Below are 17,585 nucleotides of genomic sequence, written 5' to 3'. Positions count from 1 at the left end.
ACATCCGGTCTTGTGGTTACCGCCCACTTGCTCCTGCGCTTCTGGCTCCTGGCAGTCCTTGAGATCCGACCCTGCGAATGGTTTTGGCGGTCTCTTCATGTAGGACCTACTCCCCAACCCTGCCCGCTGCGGTGAATTCCACCTGCGATGCTTTAACTTGTGCAACAGAGATTCTTGCCCGGGGAAGAGGCGGGGAAGGACGCGCTAATCAGAGGGCGGGGGCTCGGGTTGTGATCTGGTCCTGTACCCCATCTATCCACCACGAGATGGTTGGAGATCTAGGGAGGGTGAACTTTCCCTCTGAGATTCTGGTATAAGGGGAAAGATACGTGTTGAGTCTATAAAGCTGTGCAGATGGCACAGCCGAGAAGAGAGAATTGGGGAAACGAGGAAGGTTCCATGAGATGACTTGAACTGCGGAAACGTTTGGCAGAGGAAAAGGGCTTCAGTTTTAATGTGAGATCACTGGAAGTTGAGGTATTAAGGCACCGATCATAGTCTCCTCTCCCATTTTCCCATTTTATGATCTCTTTTCATAGCTACTAGTAGTAAAAAGTGTTTTCGAAGCCTTGGGGGAGGGGATTACTGGCCAGGTCTGGAAATGGCAGAGAATTCTAGAAACTTACGGCTTGAAGTAGGGTTAGGTGTCCTGATTTCTCACCTTCTTCAGGCTGGGCTTCATCACCAGGCCTCCTCGCCAACTCCTATCTCTTCTGTGTACCGGATACCGATTACCTCGAATCCCCGTACTTTGTACTCAGCCCAGGTAACATATTTTGTTATGTTCTCTGTCTGGCACATAGCTGCTTAGCCCATGTTTATTAACTGCAATAGTGGGAGACAAAGATATCTGCCATCCACCAAACATTTAGTGAGTGAACTCCAGTAGCTCTAGGATTATTATGCTCTGTAAAAATGAAAACAAGTTGCTAGGGATAGTGGAACACACTTGTAATGTCAGCATTCAAGAAACAGGCAGGAGGATCAACCTGGAGTTTAAGGTCATCCCCAGCTACATAGAAAGGCCTGCCTGGGCTACAAAAGACCCAGTCTCAAAAGAGAAAATTAAAAAAAAAAAAAAAGAAAGAAAAAAAAAAAGTAAGTTTCTGGCTCCACCCCCACTTGAGTCTCTGAGTTTCTCCGAGATAGAAAATCTGATACTGCCTGTGTCATTCACAGGCCCAGAGCCATGGCAGCGTCATCATCAACTAACTGGGAGCTGCCCCTGGTGGCTGTGTGCCAGGTAACATCAACACCAAACAAGCAAGAGAACTTTAAAACCTGCGCTGAGCTGATTCGAGAGTCTGCCAGATTGGGTGCTTGCCTAGCCTTTCTGCCTGAGGCATTTGACTTTATTGCACGAAATCCTGCTGAGACATTACTCCTGTCCGAGCCTCTGAATGGGGACCTTTTGGGACAATATAGCCAGCTTGCCAGGTACAAGGGTAGGGTTTGGGGGATAGAGTTCCCTGTTGGGCAGTGTTCCTGGATTGCCACCTAGAAGGAGTGGAGTTGTCAGTGTCCCCTCCTCTCTGACCCCCAGGGAATGTGGAATCTGGCTGTCCTTGGGTGGTTTCCACGAGCGTGGCCAAGACTGGGAGCAGAATCAGAAAATCTACAATTGTCACCTGCTTCTGAACAGCCAGGGTGAGACTTCAGAGCCCTTTCCCCTGCATCTTCCCAGGCAGGCTTCTCTACCTTTTCTTCAACTCAGATCTTCAGCATTTCTTTCTCAACTGCTTGGCCTTAGGGCTTTTATGCTTCTGTTCTCAGTCTACAAATTACTCTTTGGGAGAAGAGCTAAACTGGACTTGTAGAGTGTCTGTACTGAGTATTTTCTCTGCCTCTTACTCTAGGGTCAATAGTGGCCAGTTACAGGAAGACACATCTATGTGATGTAGAGATCCCAGGTCAGGGGCCTATGAGAGAAAGCAACTATACCATGCCTGGACTTGCTCTTGAACCACCTGTCAGGACACCGGCAGGCAAGGTGGGAGTTTGAAAAGGAAATAGGAATATGTTGAAAAAGTGGTAACATCCCCCTTTGGTGTAGGATAATGAAGGTACTCGATGTTATGTTGAATGGGACAGGGAAGGCGAATGGGTTGTTTCTCATTTCAGGTTGGTCTAGCAATCTGTTATGACATGCGGTTCCCTGAACTTTCTCTGAAATTGGCTCAAGCTGGGGCAGAAATACTTACTTATCCTTCAGCCTTTGGATCTGTTACGGGCCCAGCCCACTGGGAGGTAGGAGAATGTCTCTTCATAACATATAGGCCTCCTTTAACCTTATTTTTAGTAGTGGGAGCAGTGTGACACAAACCTAAATCCAAGCACTTCAGTGGATAGCCACAGGTTCAAAGTCAGCATGACAAAACAAAATAGAAGCTGGCTGGGGGTGGGTGGGGGTGGTACACCTTTAATCCCAGCACTTGGGAGGCAGACCAGCCTGGTCTACAGAGTGGGTTCCACCCTGTCTCAAAAACAAAACAAAAGCAAAACCACACACCATCCAAGAGTGGTGCATGCTTTTTTCTCAGCACTGAGAGGCAGAGGCAGGCAGATCTCTGTGGATCCAGGCCAGCCAGTGTTACACAGGCAGATCTTATCTCAAAAAGTACAAAATACGAACACACTCCCCCCTTTCTACTTGAAAGATTTTCTTCCCTTCCCATCAGTTGAGGAAATTCATTTCTTAGATAGGTGTGAGTCATGTTAGTCATTAACTCTAGTCAATGATCAATGAGTAGATCGGGCACACAGTGCCCACTTCTTGTCACTTGCCTATTAAATGCTGTATGTTCTTCAGTCAGCACATGTCTCATCCTCAGGTCTTGCTGCGGGCCCGCGCCATTGAATCTCAGTGCTATGTAATAGCAGCAGCGCAGTGTGGACGCCACCATGAAACAAGAGCAAGTTATGGCCACAGCATGGTGGTTGACCCCTGGGGCACAGTGGTGGCCTGCTGCTCCGAGGGACCAGGCCTCTGCCTTGCTCGAATTGATCTCCACTTTCTACAGCAGATGCGCCAACACCTGCCTGTGTTCCAGCATCGCAGACCTGACCTCTACGGCAGTCTGGGTCATGCACTCTCTTAATGCTTCTAACTTGTGTTGGTTAAGACACACAAACATGTGCCAACTGTGAGGTGATGCTGCTGTGACTTGTAGGCAGGATCCAAGCACAGTTCCCTTCACTTGCAGAATTTTAAACTCTCTTAATGGAACACACGCTCAATCAAGTCCATGGGAAAGAAGAGACTTTGACCTGACCTCAGATTTCAGCTTCAGAAAAGTGGAATTTTATATAGTCACTGTTTATTTCATGAAAACTGAAGTTACGCTGAGGGCTGAGCAGCACTGGCATTGAAAAAAAAATATAATAATCATAATGTCTGGACATCTCTTTTGGGGGCTGGAAGGGGAGGTGGAATTGTACCTGCTTGACTAGGCTTCACTTCTAAGCCTCCTGGCTCAAACATGCCTCCCTGCCTAAGAAAGTGCAATGCTCAGTGCATGTACTAGCCACGGTCTCCAAGGTATGGGAGGAGGGAGGGGAGAGAAACGAGGAGTTGGCACCAAATAGCCCACTTTCTCTCAAGCCAGAAGGAAGCGAGGGGAAAGGGCCTTGGGTTGCGGTAAGAGTTTCTTATTTTCACTAGAAAAGGGAAGGAAAATGTCCCACCCCCGGCCCCGTCCTCCTCGTCAGAGAAAGTGTGCTCTGACTAGCGGCCTCTCGTCCACAGCCCCGTGTACACGTCACATGTGGGAGGGTAACTAGGCTGGCCCAATCCTCCATAGGTCTGCTGAAGGGATCTGACCGGGGGACAAGGAGGGACCCACACCAGGCAGCAGTTTCAAGCTATGGAATGAAGGAGAGGCAGAGAGGAGCAGCACCTGAGGCCACGAGAGAGTGCAAAGGGCCACAGCTTCTTGGTTTTTAAAAAATTCTATAATTTGGAAGAAGGTGGTAATTAATTTCCAAAATACACTTCAGAGTCCCACCTTCCACATAGCTCCTTTACTCACAGCCCTTTGGTTTTTCAGACAAAATTTAAGAGCCCTCATAAAGCCATAAGTATTGATTATCCCTCAATGCACCTGAAAGCAGTCTTCAATCCCTTACAAAGGCTATGTTCCAGAGACTCTGTCCCTATACACTTGTCTTTCGGCTCAGTGGTAAGGTGGCTGTAGACACACATTAGGGTAGGAGGCAACAGGAAACGGGGAAGCCCAGGCACATGGGTGCGGGGAGGGAAGGGACACCACTTCCACCTTCCTTTGTCTTTTCCTTAAAAAAAAAAAAAAAAAAAAAAAGGTGGTGTGATTGGTTGGAAAGGGTAGAGAACAAACCCCAGAACAGTATGTGGGCTCCAGAGGTGGAGGTGACGGAGCGAAGAGTCCCCAGAAAGGTGACAAGGGGAAGGTCAGGGCAATGCTTGCAGCATCAAGTTCCTCAGGAGTTTCTGTCGGCCCAGCTCATAGTCCTCCTCATCCACGTTCACCAGCAGCTTGATGGCTTCATGGCCCACAGCCTGCTTCAGAGAGTCTGTGATGAAGACGCCTTTCAGTGCCTCTAATAATGAGCCGTTAATGTAGTCTCGCCAGAATGCGTCGAGGTAGGTGAGCTCAGAGAACTTGATGTCACAGATGATGGAGCCCAGGTCCCGGGACTTGAGAATAGTGTTGGCCTGGTTAAAGCGCTCAAACTGGCGCTCAAGTGGGTCCTGCTTATTGGAGAAGACGTTGCCCTGCAGAGCAGTCTCATGCTGGCAGTATTCCGCCCGGACTCGAAGCCTGATGTCTGGGAGAGATTTAAGGAGCATGGTTTATAATAAGGATTGCGTTTACAACCAAAGCTAGAAAAGCAAGCAAGGACAGTAGAGACCCTCTTGCAGCTTCTTTACCTCTCCCCACAACTAGTTTTTCATTGTGTCCTTGAAGCCCTGGCCTAAACACTGGAGCTGCCCTACAATGCTTATGTCACTCACAAACAGCACCTTACTTAGACCTGTTTTATTAAAAAGTTGCACAAGTTTACTTTAACTCTGTCTTGACTTGGTTCATCTTATATAAGGATGAAGTTGGCATTTCTTTGACTTAATAGTAACTAAAAAGAATTGTAATACACCATTGAAAAAAAATAATAGTTCTCATGAAAACTAAACCCGACCTGAAAACAGCAAAGCTTGCCTTGCACTGAATTACAGACTGCCCATTATCCCAGAAGTTCTTTATATTCTCCCTCAAGTCTACATCCCTAAAATCCTTGAATTTCCTCACCACATGTCTGCTTTTCCTTCGGGTCTGGTGTCACCGACTTCCGGCGTTTTCGCTGGCTCCCAAGTGTGGTTCTCCCTCGGGCTGGCCGCTTACTACACATTTGAGAACCCGAAGTGGGGCAGCACACCACGGGGTAGTGGGGAGGCACTGACCAGGAAGAAAGTGGAAAACATGAAGTTTTACAAGCAGAACTTCAAATCTTTCATTTGGAATATACAAAGGAATCATTTAGACGAGGATAAAAGCAGTATTGGTGACAGAACCTGAAGGCTGAGGGGTATAGTTCAGTGATTAATGTCTGCCAAGCATTCATGAAGATCTGGATTCAGCACAAGCAATGGGGTGGCAGGAGGCATGCATTAAGTATGGTGGAAGAAACCTATCAACCAAGCATTTAAGGGTGAAGGAAGCCAGGTGGTGGTACACACCTTTAATGCTAGCACTCAGGAGGCAGAGGCAATGGAATCTCTGAGTTCAAGGCCAGCCTGGTCTACAGAGTAAGTTCCAGGATAGCCAAAGCATCACAAAGAAACCTTGTCTCAAAACAAAACAAAACAAAACAAAAACAAAGAAACAAAAAAGGCAAGGGAAGGAAGGCCAACTTGGCCTCTACAGAATTCTACACCTACCCAAGCTATATAGAAGTCTCAAAAAAAGGCTGGGCAGAGGTGGCACACGCCTTTAATCCTAGCACTTGGGAGGCAGAGGCAGAGGCAGGCGGATTCCTGAGTTCGAGGACAGCCAGGACTATACAGAGAAACCCTGTCTAGAAAAGCCAAAAAAAAAAGTCTCAAAAAATAGGGCTGTAGAGATGGTTAAGAGCACTTGTAATCCTTGCAGAGGACCCAGGTTCACCTACATCGTTGCTAACGGTTTGAGGGGATCTGACATTCTCTTCTGACCTCTACAGGAACCAGGTACATACATATACACACATTGCAAATACGCAGGCAAACATTCATACAGAAAAAATTTTTAAAAACTGACCTAGAGTCTAGAGAGATGATGGCTAAACGTAAATGCTGACAATATACTCATCGCATAAACTGATTTTTAAAAAGTGAACCAGGAGAGCAAACACTTGACCTAGACAAAGTACACTTCACCTGATTTTCGTGTGTACATGTTCACATAGATGTGTTCTTATGTGAGTGTGCCTGCATGTGAAGGCCAAAGGTCAGCATTAGGTGTCTTCCTCAGTCCTCCCCCCATCTCTTTTTAGACACTGAGCCTTGAGTTCACCAGTGTGCTGAGCTGGCTGCCTCTGTGAGCTCCAACACTGAGATTACAGACCCTTTCCTCACCCAGCCTTTTCTATGTAGGTCCTCGGAATCCTAACTCAGGTCTTCATGCATGTACAGCAGGCACTTAACCAAGTGAGCCATTTCCCAGCTTCTGATGTTCTTTAATGGGGTAGATGTAGAAGGACTGTATCCTTTCACTGATGTTGGCCCAGCCACACGTGATGGGATGTTCTTTTGCTTATGAAAATTACAAGTAATATCTTCTCACCTGTTTTAGAGGGCTGGGGAGGCCTCGGTTCTGGATCACTGAGGGCTCTGGGGGTCACATAGCGAATTGATGTTTCCTCCAGATACTTGTCTACAAGATCAGGGCACACTGCAGGAGGAGAAGGAGTCACAAGAAAAGAAATACGTATCTTTCTTCCCCCAAAGGATCTCCATTCTGCCAGGTACTCCCCAGGTCAGGACTGCCCCCCTTGTGGACTTCTGCACTGCTCACTGACCACCCACAAAGCTTCGCTTATTCACGTGTTCCCAGACCCCATAAGCCCTCACCAGCCCGTCTCTTCTTGAGAGTAACGTAGGGCAGCAAGTCATGGCGAGTGATGATGCGCAGCAGCTGCAGCACCTGGCGAAAGTTACTCTCGTCACAGCGGCCCTGGCGCTCCAGTGCCAATAAGAAGTCACGTCCATTTCGGATGAGTCCACGTTCATGGTCATCAATAACATCAACAAAAAGGAAGGAAAGCACTCGAACATCTCTGTGTGTTAGGTGGGTGCCCACGATGTCAAACATGCGGTGGAGACTGTAGAGGCCATGGTCCTGCTCTCCACGCTCTTCAGGCCACACCTGGCTTGCCCGCCTCTTTAGGCCCGCCATGCTAGAGGCTCAGAAATGGAGCACTCTCCAAAATCTCTGCTCAGCAGCTGCAGTCTCCAGTGATCTGTAAGATAGGACAAGATCCCATGAGCCAATGCACTGGTAGCCACCAATTTTATCTATCTGTATTGTCTTAACATGCTACTGACATAGCACAATGCTTAATATGTTTATTACATATCGTAAGTGTTTATGCGAGGTGTGGTGGTATACCCTTCATCTCAGCACTCAGGAAGCAGAGGCAAGTGGATCACAGAGTTCCAGGACGGTCAGGACTACAGAGACCCTGTCTCAAAAGAGCAACAAACAACAACAAAAACATGGGGCTGGAGAGATGGCTCAGCAGTTAAGAACACCAACTGCTCTTCTGAAGGTCATGAGTTCAAATCCCAGCAACCACATGATGGCTCACAACCATCTGTAATGAGATCCAATGTCCTCTTCTGGCGTGTCTGAAGACAGGGACAGTGTACTTACATATAGTAAATAAATAAATCTTAAAAAAAAAAAAAACAATGCTAAAGCTTTCCATACTCACGATGCCCCAAGACCAGATCCTACAAGGGATACAGGCAGTTCCTAAAGTGAGAATGCTTTGTGTGATTTTAGTACTGCACAGGTCAGAAGTTTCTGTTGCAGCTAGGCAAGAGAGTATACACCTATAATTACAGCACTCAGGACCCCGAGGCAGGAGGATTGCCCTAAGTTTGAAGCCATTCCAGTCTGTACAGCAAGTTGCATCCGGCCAGAGATATATAGGTAGACTCTATCTCCAAACCAAAATAAGCCAGTCTGGTAAAGCATGCTAAAACCCCAGTGCTTGAGGTGGAGGCAAGGAGGATCATGAGTTTAAGGCTATCCTCAGCTACAGGGCAACATCAAGGCCAGCCTGGGCTACATGAAGCTCTGTCTCAAAGTTGGTTTGCTGGTTGGTTGGTTGGTTGGTTTTTTTAATGTCATCCCAATGTTCCCCTTGTCTCCAAAACACTGCTTTTAGTCCTTGAAAGCCTGGTTTGCTGGGCGTGGAGGTCCATGCCTGTAACTAGCCCTGAGGAGACTGAGGCGGGAGGATCTGCTTCAGGCCACCCTGTTCTACATACTGAAACTGTCTTAAACAAACAACAACACAATATGTATAGTAACAGAATAATATCTAGGTGTAGCAGTGTGCCCCTCTGATCTTAGAATTCAGGAGGATCTCTATGAGTATGAAACCAATCTAGTGTTCCATAGACAGAGTTTGAGGCCAGCCAGGGTTAAATAACATAACCCTGTCTCAAAAAGGGTTAGGGCTGTTAATGGTTAGGAGCACCAGCTGTTCCTCCACAAGACCTATTCAAGTTCAATTCCCAGCACCCACAGGGATAGGCTTCATCCACCCGTAACTCCAGCTCTGAGGGCATCCGATGCCACTGACCTGAAACCTCAACAGGCACCTTTAGTCACACATAAGCAACCACATGATGGCTCACAACCATCTGTAATGAGATCGGACGCCCTCTTCTGGTGTGTCTGAAGACAGCTACAATGTACTTACATATAATAAATAAATAAATCTTAAAAAAAAAAAAAAAACTAAAGAAAAATTTAAAATTCTCTTTTTCGGAATGGTGGTATACAGCTTTAATCCCAGTAAACAGTGGAGGACAGATCTCTGAGTTCCAGGCCAGCTAAAGCTACGTAATGAGATCTTGTCTCAATCCATTTTAAATCCTTTTTAAAAAAACTAACAAAAGAGGGGCTGGAGAGATGGCTCAGCCGTTAAGAGCACTGACTGCTCTTCCAGAGGACCTGAGTTCAGTTCCCAGCAACCACATGTGGCTGAAAAACCATATGTAATAGGGATCCAATGCCCTCTTCTGGTGTGTCTGAAGACAGCAACAGCAACAGTGTATTCACATACATTAATAAATAAATAGTAAAAGAAAAAACTAACAAAAGAAAACTATTTTTCCCTTTCCTAAGCAGTTCATTTATTTCTATTTTCCTTTTCTCTTTTATTTATTTATTTATTTATTTATTTATTTATTTATTTTTGGTTTTTCGAGACAGGGTTTCTCTGTGTAGCCCTGGCTGTCCTGGAACACACTCTGTAGACCAGACTGGCCTCAAACTCACAGAGACCCACCTGCCTCTGCATCCTTAAGTGCTGTCATCAAAAGCATGTGCTACCAGCTTCCAGGCTCATTTCTTAAATATAGGCAAATTGAAAAGTGACAATTCAGTCTTTGCTGCAGGAGCCGAATCGATATACAGTTTTAAGTCACTAGTTAGAACCAGTTGAAATTCGGATTGCGTCATTATAGACTTTAGCTATGCGACTTTAAGTGTGTCCCTTAATTTCAAAGGCTCAGTGGCAAGTAATTATATAGAGGCACATGCCATATTCTCAGCTCATGAAACAGGAGGGTTGGGAGTCTGAGTCCAGTCTGGGCCCGAGGGGCTCAAAAACAGAACATAAACACAAAACCAGACCTAACACTCCCTCAGAGATGGCATATAACAAACCCTTGTTAAAGATCGGTCACAGCTCTGTGCTTGACTCACACATCCCTCCCTCCGGTGTAATGGCATCAACCAATCATTTAGAGCTAACAGTTTTCACCTCTGCTTTACAGTCATTCATACCTACGGTCTTTCAAGACAGTACTGTATCGAGTACCGTTCCACCCTGACCACAACCCCAGCCATTCAGTTGGTTCTTAATTCCAACTGTAGCAGACGCAGTATTTCTTAAATGTGCCCTCCCATTCACTTTACTGTCATTGCCATGGTTCGAATTTAATCATTGTCTCAACTCTACTACTGCAACTGGCTCTACTTCTTAAATTTTTATTACATTCATTTACCTTGTGTGTGTGCATATACATGTGTGTGGGAATATGTACCACAGTGTACAAGTGGAAGTCAGAGGACACCTTCAGGGGTCAGTTCTCTCTTCCCACTGAATGGGTCCCAGGGATGGAGGTCAGGCTATCAGACTTGGTAACAAGTGCCTAAGGCTGCCCTGCCATCTCACCTGCTCCTGAAAATGACTTACTTTCTTTCTTTCTTTCTTTCTTTTTTTATTGTTGATGTTTTGGTTTTTTGAGACAGGGTTTCTCTGTGTAGCTCTGGCTGTCCTGGAACTCACTCTAGACCAGGCTGGCCTCGAACTCAAGAGATCTGCCTACCTCTGCCTCCCAAGTGCTGGGATTAAAGGTGTGTACCATCACTGCCTGGCTGAAATGACTCAAGAAGTCTCTGTTCCCCAAAACTTTTAACTTTTCATTTTTGAGACAAGATCTCAAGATGTCGCCCAGACTGGCCTTAAACTTGCTATACAACCTAAGTAGGCACTGAATTTCTGATCATCCTACCTGAGCCTCCTGAATGATAGGATACAGGCATGCACTACCTGTATCAGTACTTTTGGGGGAGCAGTGGTTTTTTCACAGGTTTTCTCTATGTATCCCTGGCTGTCCTGGAACTCTATGTAAACCAGGTTGGCTTCCAACTCATAAACTGCCTCTACATCCCGAGCACTGGGATTAAAGGTGGGAGCCATCACACCTAGCCTGCCATCATCAGTCTTAGTCTACCCAAATCTATCCCCAAGTTTAACTGCTAACATCTAAAATGAAAAACTGGGGCTGGAGAGATGGCTCAGCAGTTAAGAGCGCCGACTGTTCTTCCGAAGGTCATGAGTTCATATCCCAGCAACCACATGGTGGCTCACAACCAACTGTAATGAGATCTGATGCCCTCTTCTGGCGTGTCTGAAGTCAGCCACAGTGTACTTATTTATAATAAATAAATAAATCTTTGGGCCAAGTGAGCAGGGATTGAGTGAGCAGAGGTCCTAAAAAACTTCAATTCCCAACAACCACATGAAGGCTCACAACCATCTGTACAGCTATAGTGTACTCATATACATAAAGTAAATAAATAAATCTTTAAAAAAATAAAAATAAATAAAATAAAACGAAAAGCTGAGCTGAGGATACAAGGGAGGAGAAATCTCGCTCTTCACCTGTACACTGTTTATCCAGCCTTCCAGAGCAGCCTCCTCATCTTCCTCATCTACCACCCAGCACAGCCTTTATTAACCATTAGTTTCCCAACATTAGCCATTTGGTTAGAGTTTACATGTATTATGTAACTCGTTCCTCTCTACTTTTCTCCGGGCTATTTCCTTTGCCTGAACTCCCTTTCTGCTCTGTCTATCTCACATCCATATAAGCCCCTTTTTCAGATGGCTGACTCAGAAGACCCAACTCACTCTGGGTGGTGGTAGCGCATGCCTTTAATCCCAGCTCTATGAGTTCGAGGCCAGCCTGGTCTGCAGAGAGAGTTCTAGGACAGCCAGGACTACACAAAGAAACCCTGTATCCAAAAGACAAACAACAACAACAACAACAAAAGCAAGTAAACAAACAAAGAAACCCCAACAATTTAGCTGGGCATGGCAGCTTCTTGCCTTTTATCCCACTAATGCAAAAGCAGAGGCAAGCATATCTCAGTGAGTTTGAGGCAGAGAGTCTGACGGGGCAGGGAGGGGGTAGGGTCAACTTTTATCTCCAAGGATGACTTAAGTAGTCCTCTTCTGTGCTCTTATACAAAACTGAACATTTCTTTTATATCAGTGTACTAAAATTATTTAGATCCTGCACAATTCACGGAGTAGTGCTAAATCAAAGTCATCTTTATATTCATAATACTTCGTAGTAGGCAGCTGTAGCAGGAGCCTGTTATTGAGAATGCAACTTAAATTTCCAGGAGGTCAATACAAGCAACACCAGTTGAAAACCAAACCTATCAGAGCCCAAGAGTAAGAGAGGACCCTACCCAAAAGAAACAGGTAAACCAAGCATGGTGGTGCACTCACATGCCTATAATCTCAGAATTAGGAAGGCTGAGACGGACAGATAACAAACACAAGGCCAGTCTGAGTTATATAGTGAAACCTGTCTCAGAACGGGGGGGTTGGGGGGACAGAAGGGGGAGCGGGCACAGAAACACATTCAATATTCAGTAACCATGCACATGCTCTGGCTAGTCAGAGCTGTCTCCATACCACAGAACACTACTCACACCAAACCACCCTATTCAACAAGATGGTGTTCTGACCACTTTACACGTGAAGATACTGGCTAAGCTACAAGACAGAAAACGAAAAACTTTGGAAATAACAGTGGTAGAGCGATGCTCACCACCCACAAGGTCTTGGATTCCATTTCTAGGACCAAAGAGAAAAGGAGAACAGAGTGGTAAGCTCCTTCAGAAGAGCCATGATGGTGAGCTAGTGGAGAAGGAATAAAGCCCGGTCCTCTCTCCCACAGTAAGCTAACAAGGAAAGCACAGAGTCTCTTTCTTTCTTTCTTTCTTTCTTTTTTTTTTTTTTTGAGACAGGGTTTCTCTGTGTAGCCCTGGCTGTCCTGGATGGAACTCACTCTGTAAACCAGGCTAGCCTCAAACTCAGAAATCCGCCTGCCTCTGTCTCTCCCAAGTGCTGGGATTAAAGGCGTGTGCCACCACCGCCCGGCTTTTTTTTTTTTTTTTTTTAAAAAAAAAAGAGACTCTTTAATCCTCCTTTGGGGACAGGGAGGAGAATCCCAAGTGAAAAATAAATATGACCCATATGTAGTTTTGAAAGCCCAGGTACCTCACCCAAAGAATGGGAAATGGCTGAGAAAAACTATTATTCAGACACTGGCTTTCCTGTCCCCTCCTCTCATCTCACCTGCTGTCACACGGCACATGTGGATTGCAGAGGAAAGATACCTTCTTACTCAAGTAGGCAATGGGAGAAAGCTGAGCGCCCTTAGAACCCCTGCAACCTTTCCATCGTCCCTACCCCACCTGTTCCCTTTGGCCAGCTGCTGACTATAAGGATCCCAGAGAAAACAGATGGGCAGGTTTCACATCCAACCAATCACAAGAGCAGACTGTTGCTTGGTTTCCCTAATTCAAAGTGTCCTTAAAACCCGAGCTATTAAGAAAAACCACCCCCACATACACATACTCTGTCCCTAGAAAATGAGGCAAAATAAAGGAAAACACTATAGTCCTAATTATATAATCAATGTAATTCTGCAATAGGTCTCAGTCCTCGGAGAATTAACTCCCTTCACTTGCCAGGGAGAGAGTCAGTTACATCTCAGATCCCAGGCCTAGACCATTCAAGGCACTAGGAGCCATCAGAGCTAGACCAAGAGGGTCAGTGATTCTGCACCTGGAGCAATTTGTTCTGCCAGGGGACATTTGGCAATGGCTGGAGACAGTTTTGGTTGTCAAGATTTGTGGAGAGGGACTTACACTCCGAGCATATAATAAGGCCAAAGTACTGCTACACATTATATAAAGCATGGGATAATTACTAACAACAAAGATATCTACAGTAGCTAAGGTTGAGGGATTCTATTTTTTTTTCAGGGATCCTATTTTAAGTGAGACATGAAGAAGGCTCAAAAGAGTGCAGGCCACAGTCCTTATTAGATCTACAGAAGGAAGCTGTGAGGCTTCTTCACCCCGAAACAATCGAATCTTATTCTAGAAGCAAAAGAGGGCCAGTCACACATAGGCTCACTTAAGTCATGAATCCAACTATCACAAAGACAATCATCTCACCCCAGCAATGCCTCCTCCATCACCAGCTGGCCGTAGCCATTCAGGTGAATAGCAGGTGGCAGACATACTCCCTCCTGTCCATCCCAGGAGGTCTTTTTTGGTTTTTCGAGACAGGGTTTCTCTGTGTAACCCTGGCTGTCCTGGAACTCATTCTGTAGACCAGGCTGGCCTTGAACTCAGAAATCCGCCTGCCTCTGCCTCTGGAGTGCTGGGATTAAAGGCGTGTGCCACTGCTGCCCAGATCCAGAGGTCTACTTTGACCCAGTTCAATCTGGAGTTTTGTGGCAATGAGAAAAATGCCAACTTCAAGACAAATACAAATGATCTTCGGTGCCATTTATAAAGTCCCAAAACTAAGACTAGATAGCAAGCCCTTCCTTGTTAGGTCACTAATCAGATTTACACTACTCCATGAAGCAAAACACAGAAGCAAGCATTTCCCATGGCATGTCTCCCAGAATAATGTCAAGAGGCTGGCATGCAGGCTGATAGGCAGCTCTCCCCACTTATCATCCAGGATTGTGAATTAACTCAGCAACCCAGCCAGGGTGTCTGAGAATCTAACTTCAGGATGAAAAGAGCATCAACGACTTCCTCTTCTAGCGCATTACACTCAACTTTCAGTGGCCAGGAAGTCCAGCCTAGACAGAGAGCTCCTGGATGAAAGACACCACCCTGAAGAGAATGCCCTCCTCCAAACACCTTAGAAAGAACCCAGCCAGTCGGGGGTGGCGCACGCCTTTAATCCCAGCACTCCGGAGGCAGAGGCAGGTGGATTTCTGAGTTTGAGGCCAGCCTGGTCTACAGAGTGAGTTCCAGGGCAGCCAGGGCTACACAGAGAAACCCTGTCTCAAAAAACAAACAAACAAAGACAAAAGCAGCAGTGAGCAGGGAAGGGTGGTGCAGGCCTTTAAGTCCCAGCACCTGGTAGGCAGAGGCAGGTGGATCTCTTGAGTTCAAAGCCAACCTAGTCTACACAGTGAGACCCTACATACATAAAAACCAAACCAAACTAAACCAAACCGAACCCTCCACAACTATAAACAAATATAATGATTGACTGAATGTCCTTGCCTTAGCTCAAACACTAACATGAATTTTTTTCTTTGTACTAGGGATCAAACATAGGGGCGTTGGGTTTAAGCTATATCCCTGGCACAGAATAATTGTAGATTCTCATGAGTTGCTCTATTTCCTAGAGATGTAGCTCATTTGCCTTTAGTGAGGTCTGAAGTAGTAGTAAGAGCCAGTAAGAGTCTACACGTACCTAGACAGTTTCTTCTTGATAGGTTTATTCCGTGTCTGTGCCTAGGCAGGCTAGATCCTCCCACCCAAAAAATGACAGTCCGAACTTTTTAAAGCATTTTGACTTATGGAAGCAAAGAATGTGTAGAAAAGTTATCTTGAAATGAAAATGGCAATCTAGCTTCTAATAGGAATAACACCTACATTTTTACGAGAAAAAAGAAATATTTGACTTTCTCAGAAGCCCTTACCAGAAAGTCATGTGGAAGAACTTTAAAAAAAAAAAAAAAAAAAAAAAAAAAAAAAAAAAAGACAACAGCCAGGTGTAGTTCCACATCCCTTTCATCCCCACACTTGGGAGGCAGAGGCAGATGGATCTCTGTAAGTTTGAAGCCAGCCTGGTCTACATAGCAAATTATAGGCTAGCCAGGACTACAAAGTGAGAACCTGTCTTACAGAAAGGATGGACAGCTTGAACTTTGAAGGGAAAGCTACCTGGGCAATCCTGAGGAGAGCTGGGAGCTCAGGAAGCCCTTCCTTTTTGCTGGTGGGACCAGGAAAGCGTAACCAAATATATTTGTAGGACAGATAAAACAGTATGTTTTCAAAAAAAATCCCAAGAAGCCAGGCAGTGGTGGTGCACGCCTTTAATCCCAGCACTTGGGAGACAGAGGCAGGCAGATTTCTGAGTTCGAGGCCAGCCTGGCCTACAGAGTGAGATCCAGGACAGACAGGGCTATACAGAGAAACCCTTACCTCGAACCCCTACCCAGCCTCAAGACCCCAAGAACTCTGAACAATAAAGCCAGTAAACTAGGGGGAAAAAAAGCCTTCTCACTGAAGTACCCCAGCCACCCTCCACGGGAAAGAGTTCATAGATAATGTACAAGAACACAGCTTTCCACATATTAGACATGCTTCACTCAGAGACGACAAGAAGGCTAGACAACAGCAAACCAAAGCTGAGACCCTGTCCCAGGACACTCAATATCCCCTCCTTTCCCTCCTCCTATCTTTCTTCAGCTACCTGAGCAGTGACTGCAACAGTCCTTAGTGAACTCACAGAGAGAGTGAACTCCTTTTCCATAGCCTCTACCTGGCTGAGTAGGCTCTACCCCAATGCATCTCAGAGCGCTTCCATTCCCTCCTATTGTGTGCAAACAAGAAAAAGTTCCAGACTTACCTTTGCAAGAAACTTAATTTCCCAGGGCTCTTCCTAGCACAAGTTTCAAAGCCAGCAGAAAGACAAAAACAAAAACAAATAAGGGGGGTGGGGTAAAAGAGCAAAATTTCAAACTTTATTTTGAAACTTCAAAGGTTGACGGTCAGTGCCAGAAAGAAAAGTCAGCTAAGCCCTAAAGTCGTTTCGTTGACTGAACTATTCCAAATTACAGAACTCAAACACACCCAAGTCCCCTTCTCTGATCCGCAATTCACAATACAGTATCAGCCCCCCCACCCCAAATGGCTCACAGCAAGAAAGGTCCCAAGTCAACCACTTCTGGGGGAAAAAAAAAACCATCACCCTGATACTGTCTCACCTTCCTCAATTCCTTATTCCATCTAGTTTTTTACAACATGAGTGGTAAGGGGAAACTGGAAGGGTAAAAGTTACAGCCAAAGAAAGCGCTCCCTTCTCGTCATGTCACTCACGAGGCCAGAATCAAACTCGAGCTTCACCTCTTCCCTCAGCACACAATGAGAACAAAATGACCACTAAAAGCAGCATCCACTCACTTCTACACTCCGGTAGGAAACGCTTTGGGTTTTTGGTTTTTTTTTTTTTTTTTGGTTTTGGTTTGTTTTCTTCTAAATATGCATATTGACACCTCCTCCCCTCCTAGAACTTGAGGAGCAAATGAAGGGTCTGTAAAGGTGAGCATATTTAATTAGCCTGATTACCTAAATGCCAGCCTGTCTCTTCTATTTCCTCCTCAGGCTTCCTGAGCCTCCAGCTTGGTATCTAAGGCTCCGGAAAAAGTCTCTTTCCCCCGTTCTTGTAACGATAATTGCAACAACAACAACAAAAAAGCAACAACAACAACAAAACCAACCTAGGAAAGTGCTTTTACTAATCTCCCTATTTGTAACCAGGAAAAACAAGGAAGCAGTAAGCTAGAGAGTGTTTTGGAAAGCAAATCCGGTTGAACCCTCATTCAACCCCAATTCTCCAAACCCACATGACCATTCCTTTCTGCCCTTCCCACCCTATTAAAAGCTAAGCGCCTGGCAATTAAAATTGGCTGCAACCGATACTGCTCAACTCTGCTGCCTTTCCACAGCGGGGGGGAAAGGGACACCCCCCCCCCGCGCCCCCATCATCCG

The 17,585-nt window shown here is 45.7% G+C and overlaps 2 protein-coding genes across 8 annotated transcripts in view; one reads left to right on the top strand and one right to left on the bottom strand.

Moving 5' to 3' along the window:
• Positions 1-2: 2 nt before the first annotated feature.
• Nit1 (nitrilase 1) lies at positions 3-3,391 on the top strand. Of its 4 annotated transcripts, none has more exons than XM_031389383.1 (7): positions 3-131; positions 671-766; positions 1,180-1,437; positions 1,544-1,647; positions 1,857-1,990; positions 2,122-2,247; positions 2,832-3,391. In XM_031389383.1, the coding sequence occupies exons 3-7, from the start codon at positions 1,190-1,192 to the stop codon at positions 3,096-3,098; spliced, it is 879 nt and encodes a 292-aa protein (XP_031245243.1). In that variant the 5' UTR covers positions 3-131; positions 671-766; positions 1,180-1,189; the 3' UTR covers positions 3,099-3,391. The 4 variants fall into 4 exon arrangements, with proteins under 4 accessions (XP_031245243.1, XP_031245227.1, XP_031245220.1 ...); XM_031389367.1 differs by having other exon boundaries at positions 9-99; XM_031389360.1 differs by having other exon boundaries at positions 18-456.
• A 541-nt stretch (positions 3,392-3,932) lies between these two features.
• The window catches only part of Dedd (death effector domain containing), a 15,981-nt gene continuing 2,328 nt past the window's right edge, over positions 3,933-17,585 (bottom strand). For 2 of the 4 annotated variants that reach the window (XM_031389413.1, XM_031389395.1), the window contains 5 exons: positions 16,444-16,476; positions 7,082-7,470; positions 6,795-6,902; positions 5,283-5,429; positions 3,933-4,803 (listed from right to left, as the gene is read on the bottom strand). In XM_031389413.1, coding sequence (XP_031245273.1) covers positions 4,427-4,803; positions 5,283-5,429; positions 6,795-6,902; positions 7,082-7,406 — 957 coding nt within the window. In that variant the 5' untranslated portion in view covers positions 7,407-7,470; positions 16,444-16,476 and the 3' untranslated portion in view covers positions 3,933-4,426. The remainder of the gene's footprint in view (positions 4,804-5,282; positions 5,430-6,794; positions 6,903-7,081; positions 7,471-16,443; positions 16,477-17,585) is intronic. The other 2 variants (XM_031389404.1, XM_031389422.1) reach the window with 1 other exon arrangement.

This window comes from Mastomys coucha, unplaced genomic scaffold, assembly GCF_008632895.1.
Source record: "Mastomys coucha isolate ucsf_1 unplaced genomic scaffold, UCSF_Mcou_1 pScaffold1, whole genome shotgun sequence".
NCBI classification, from domain to species: Eukaryota; Metazoa; Chordata; class Mammalia; order Rodentia; family Muridae; genus Mastomys; species Mastomys coucha.
This window is presented reverse-complemented; position numbering and strand designations above follow the sequence as displayed.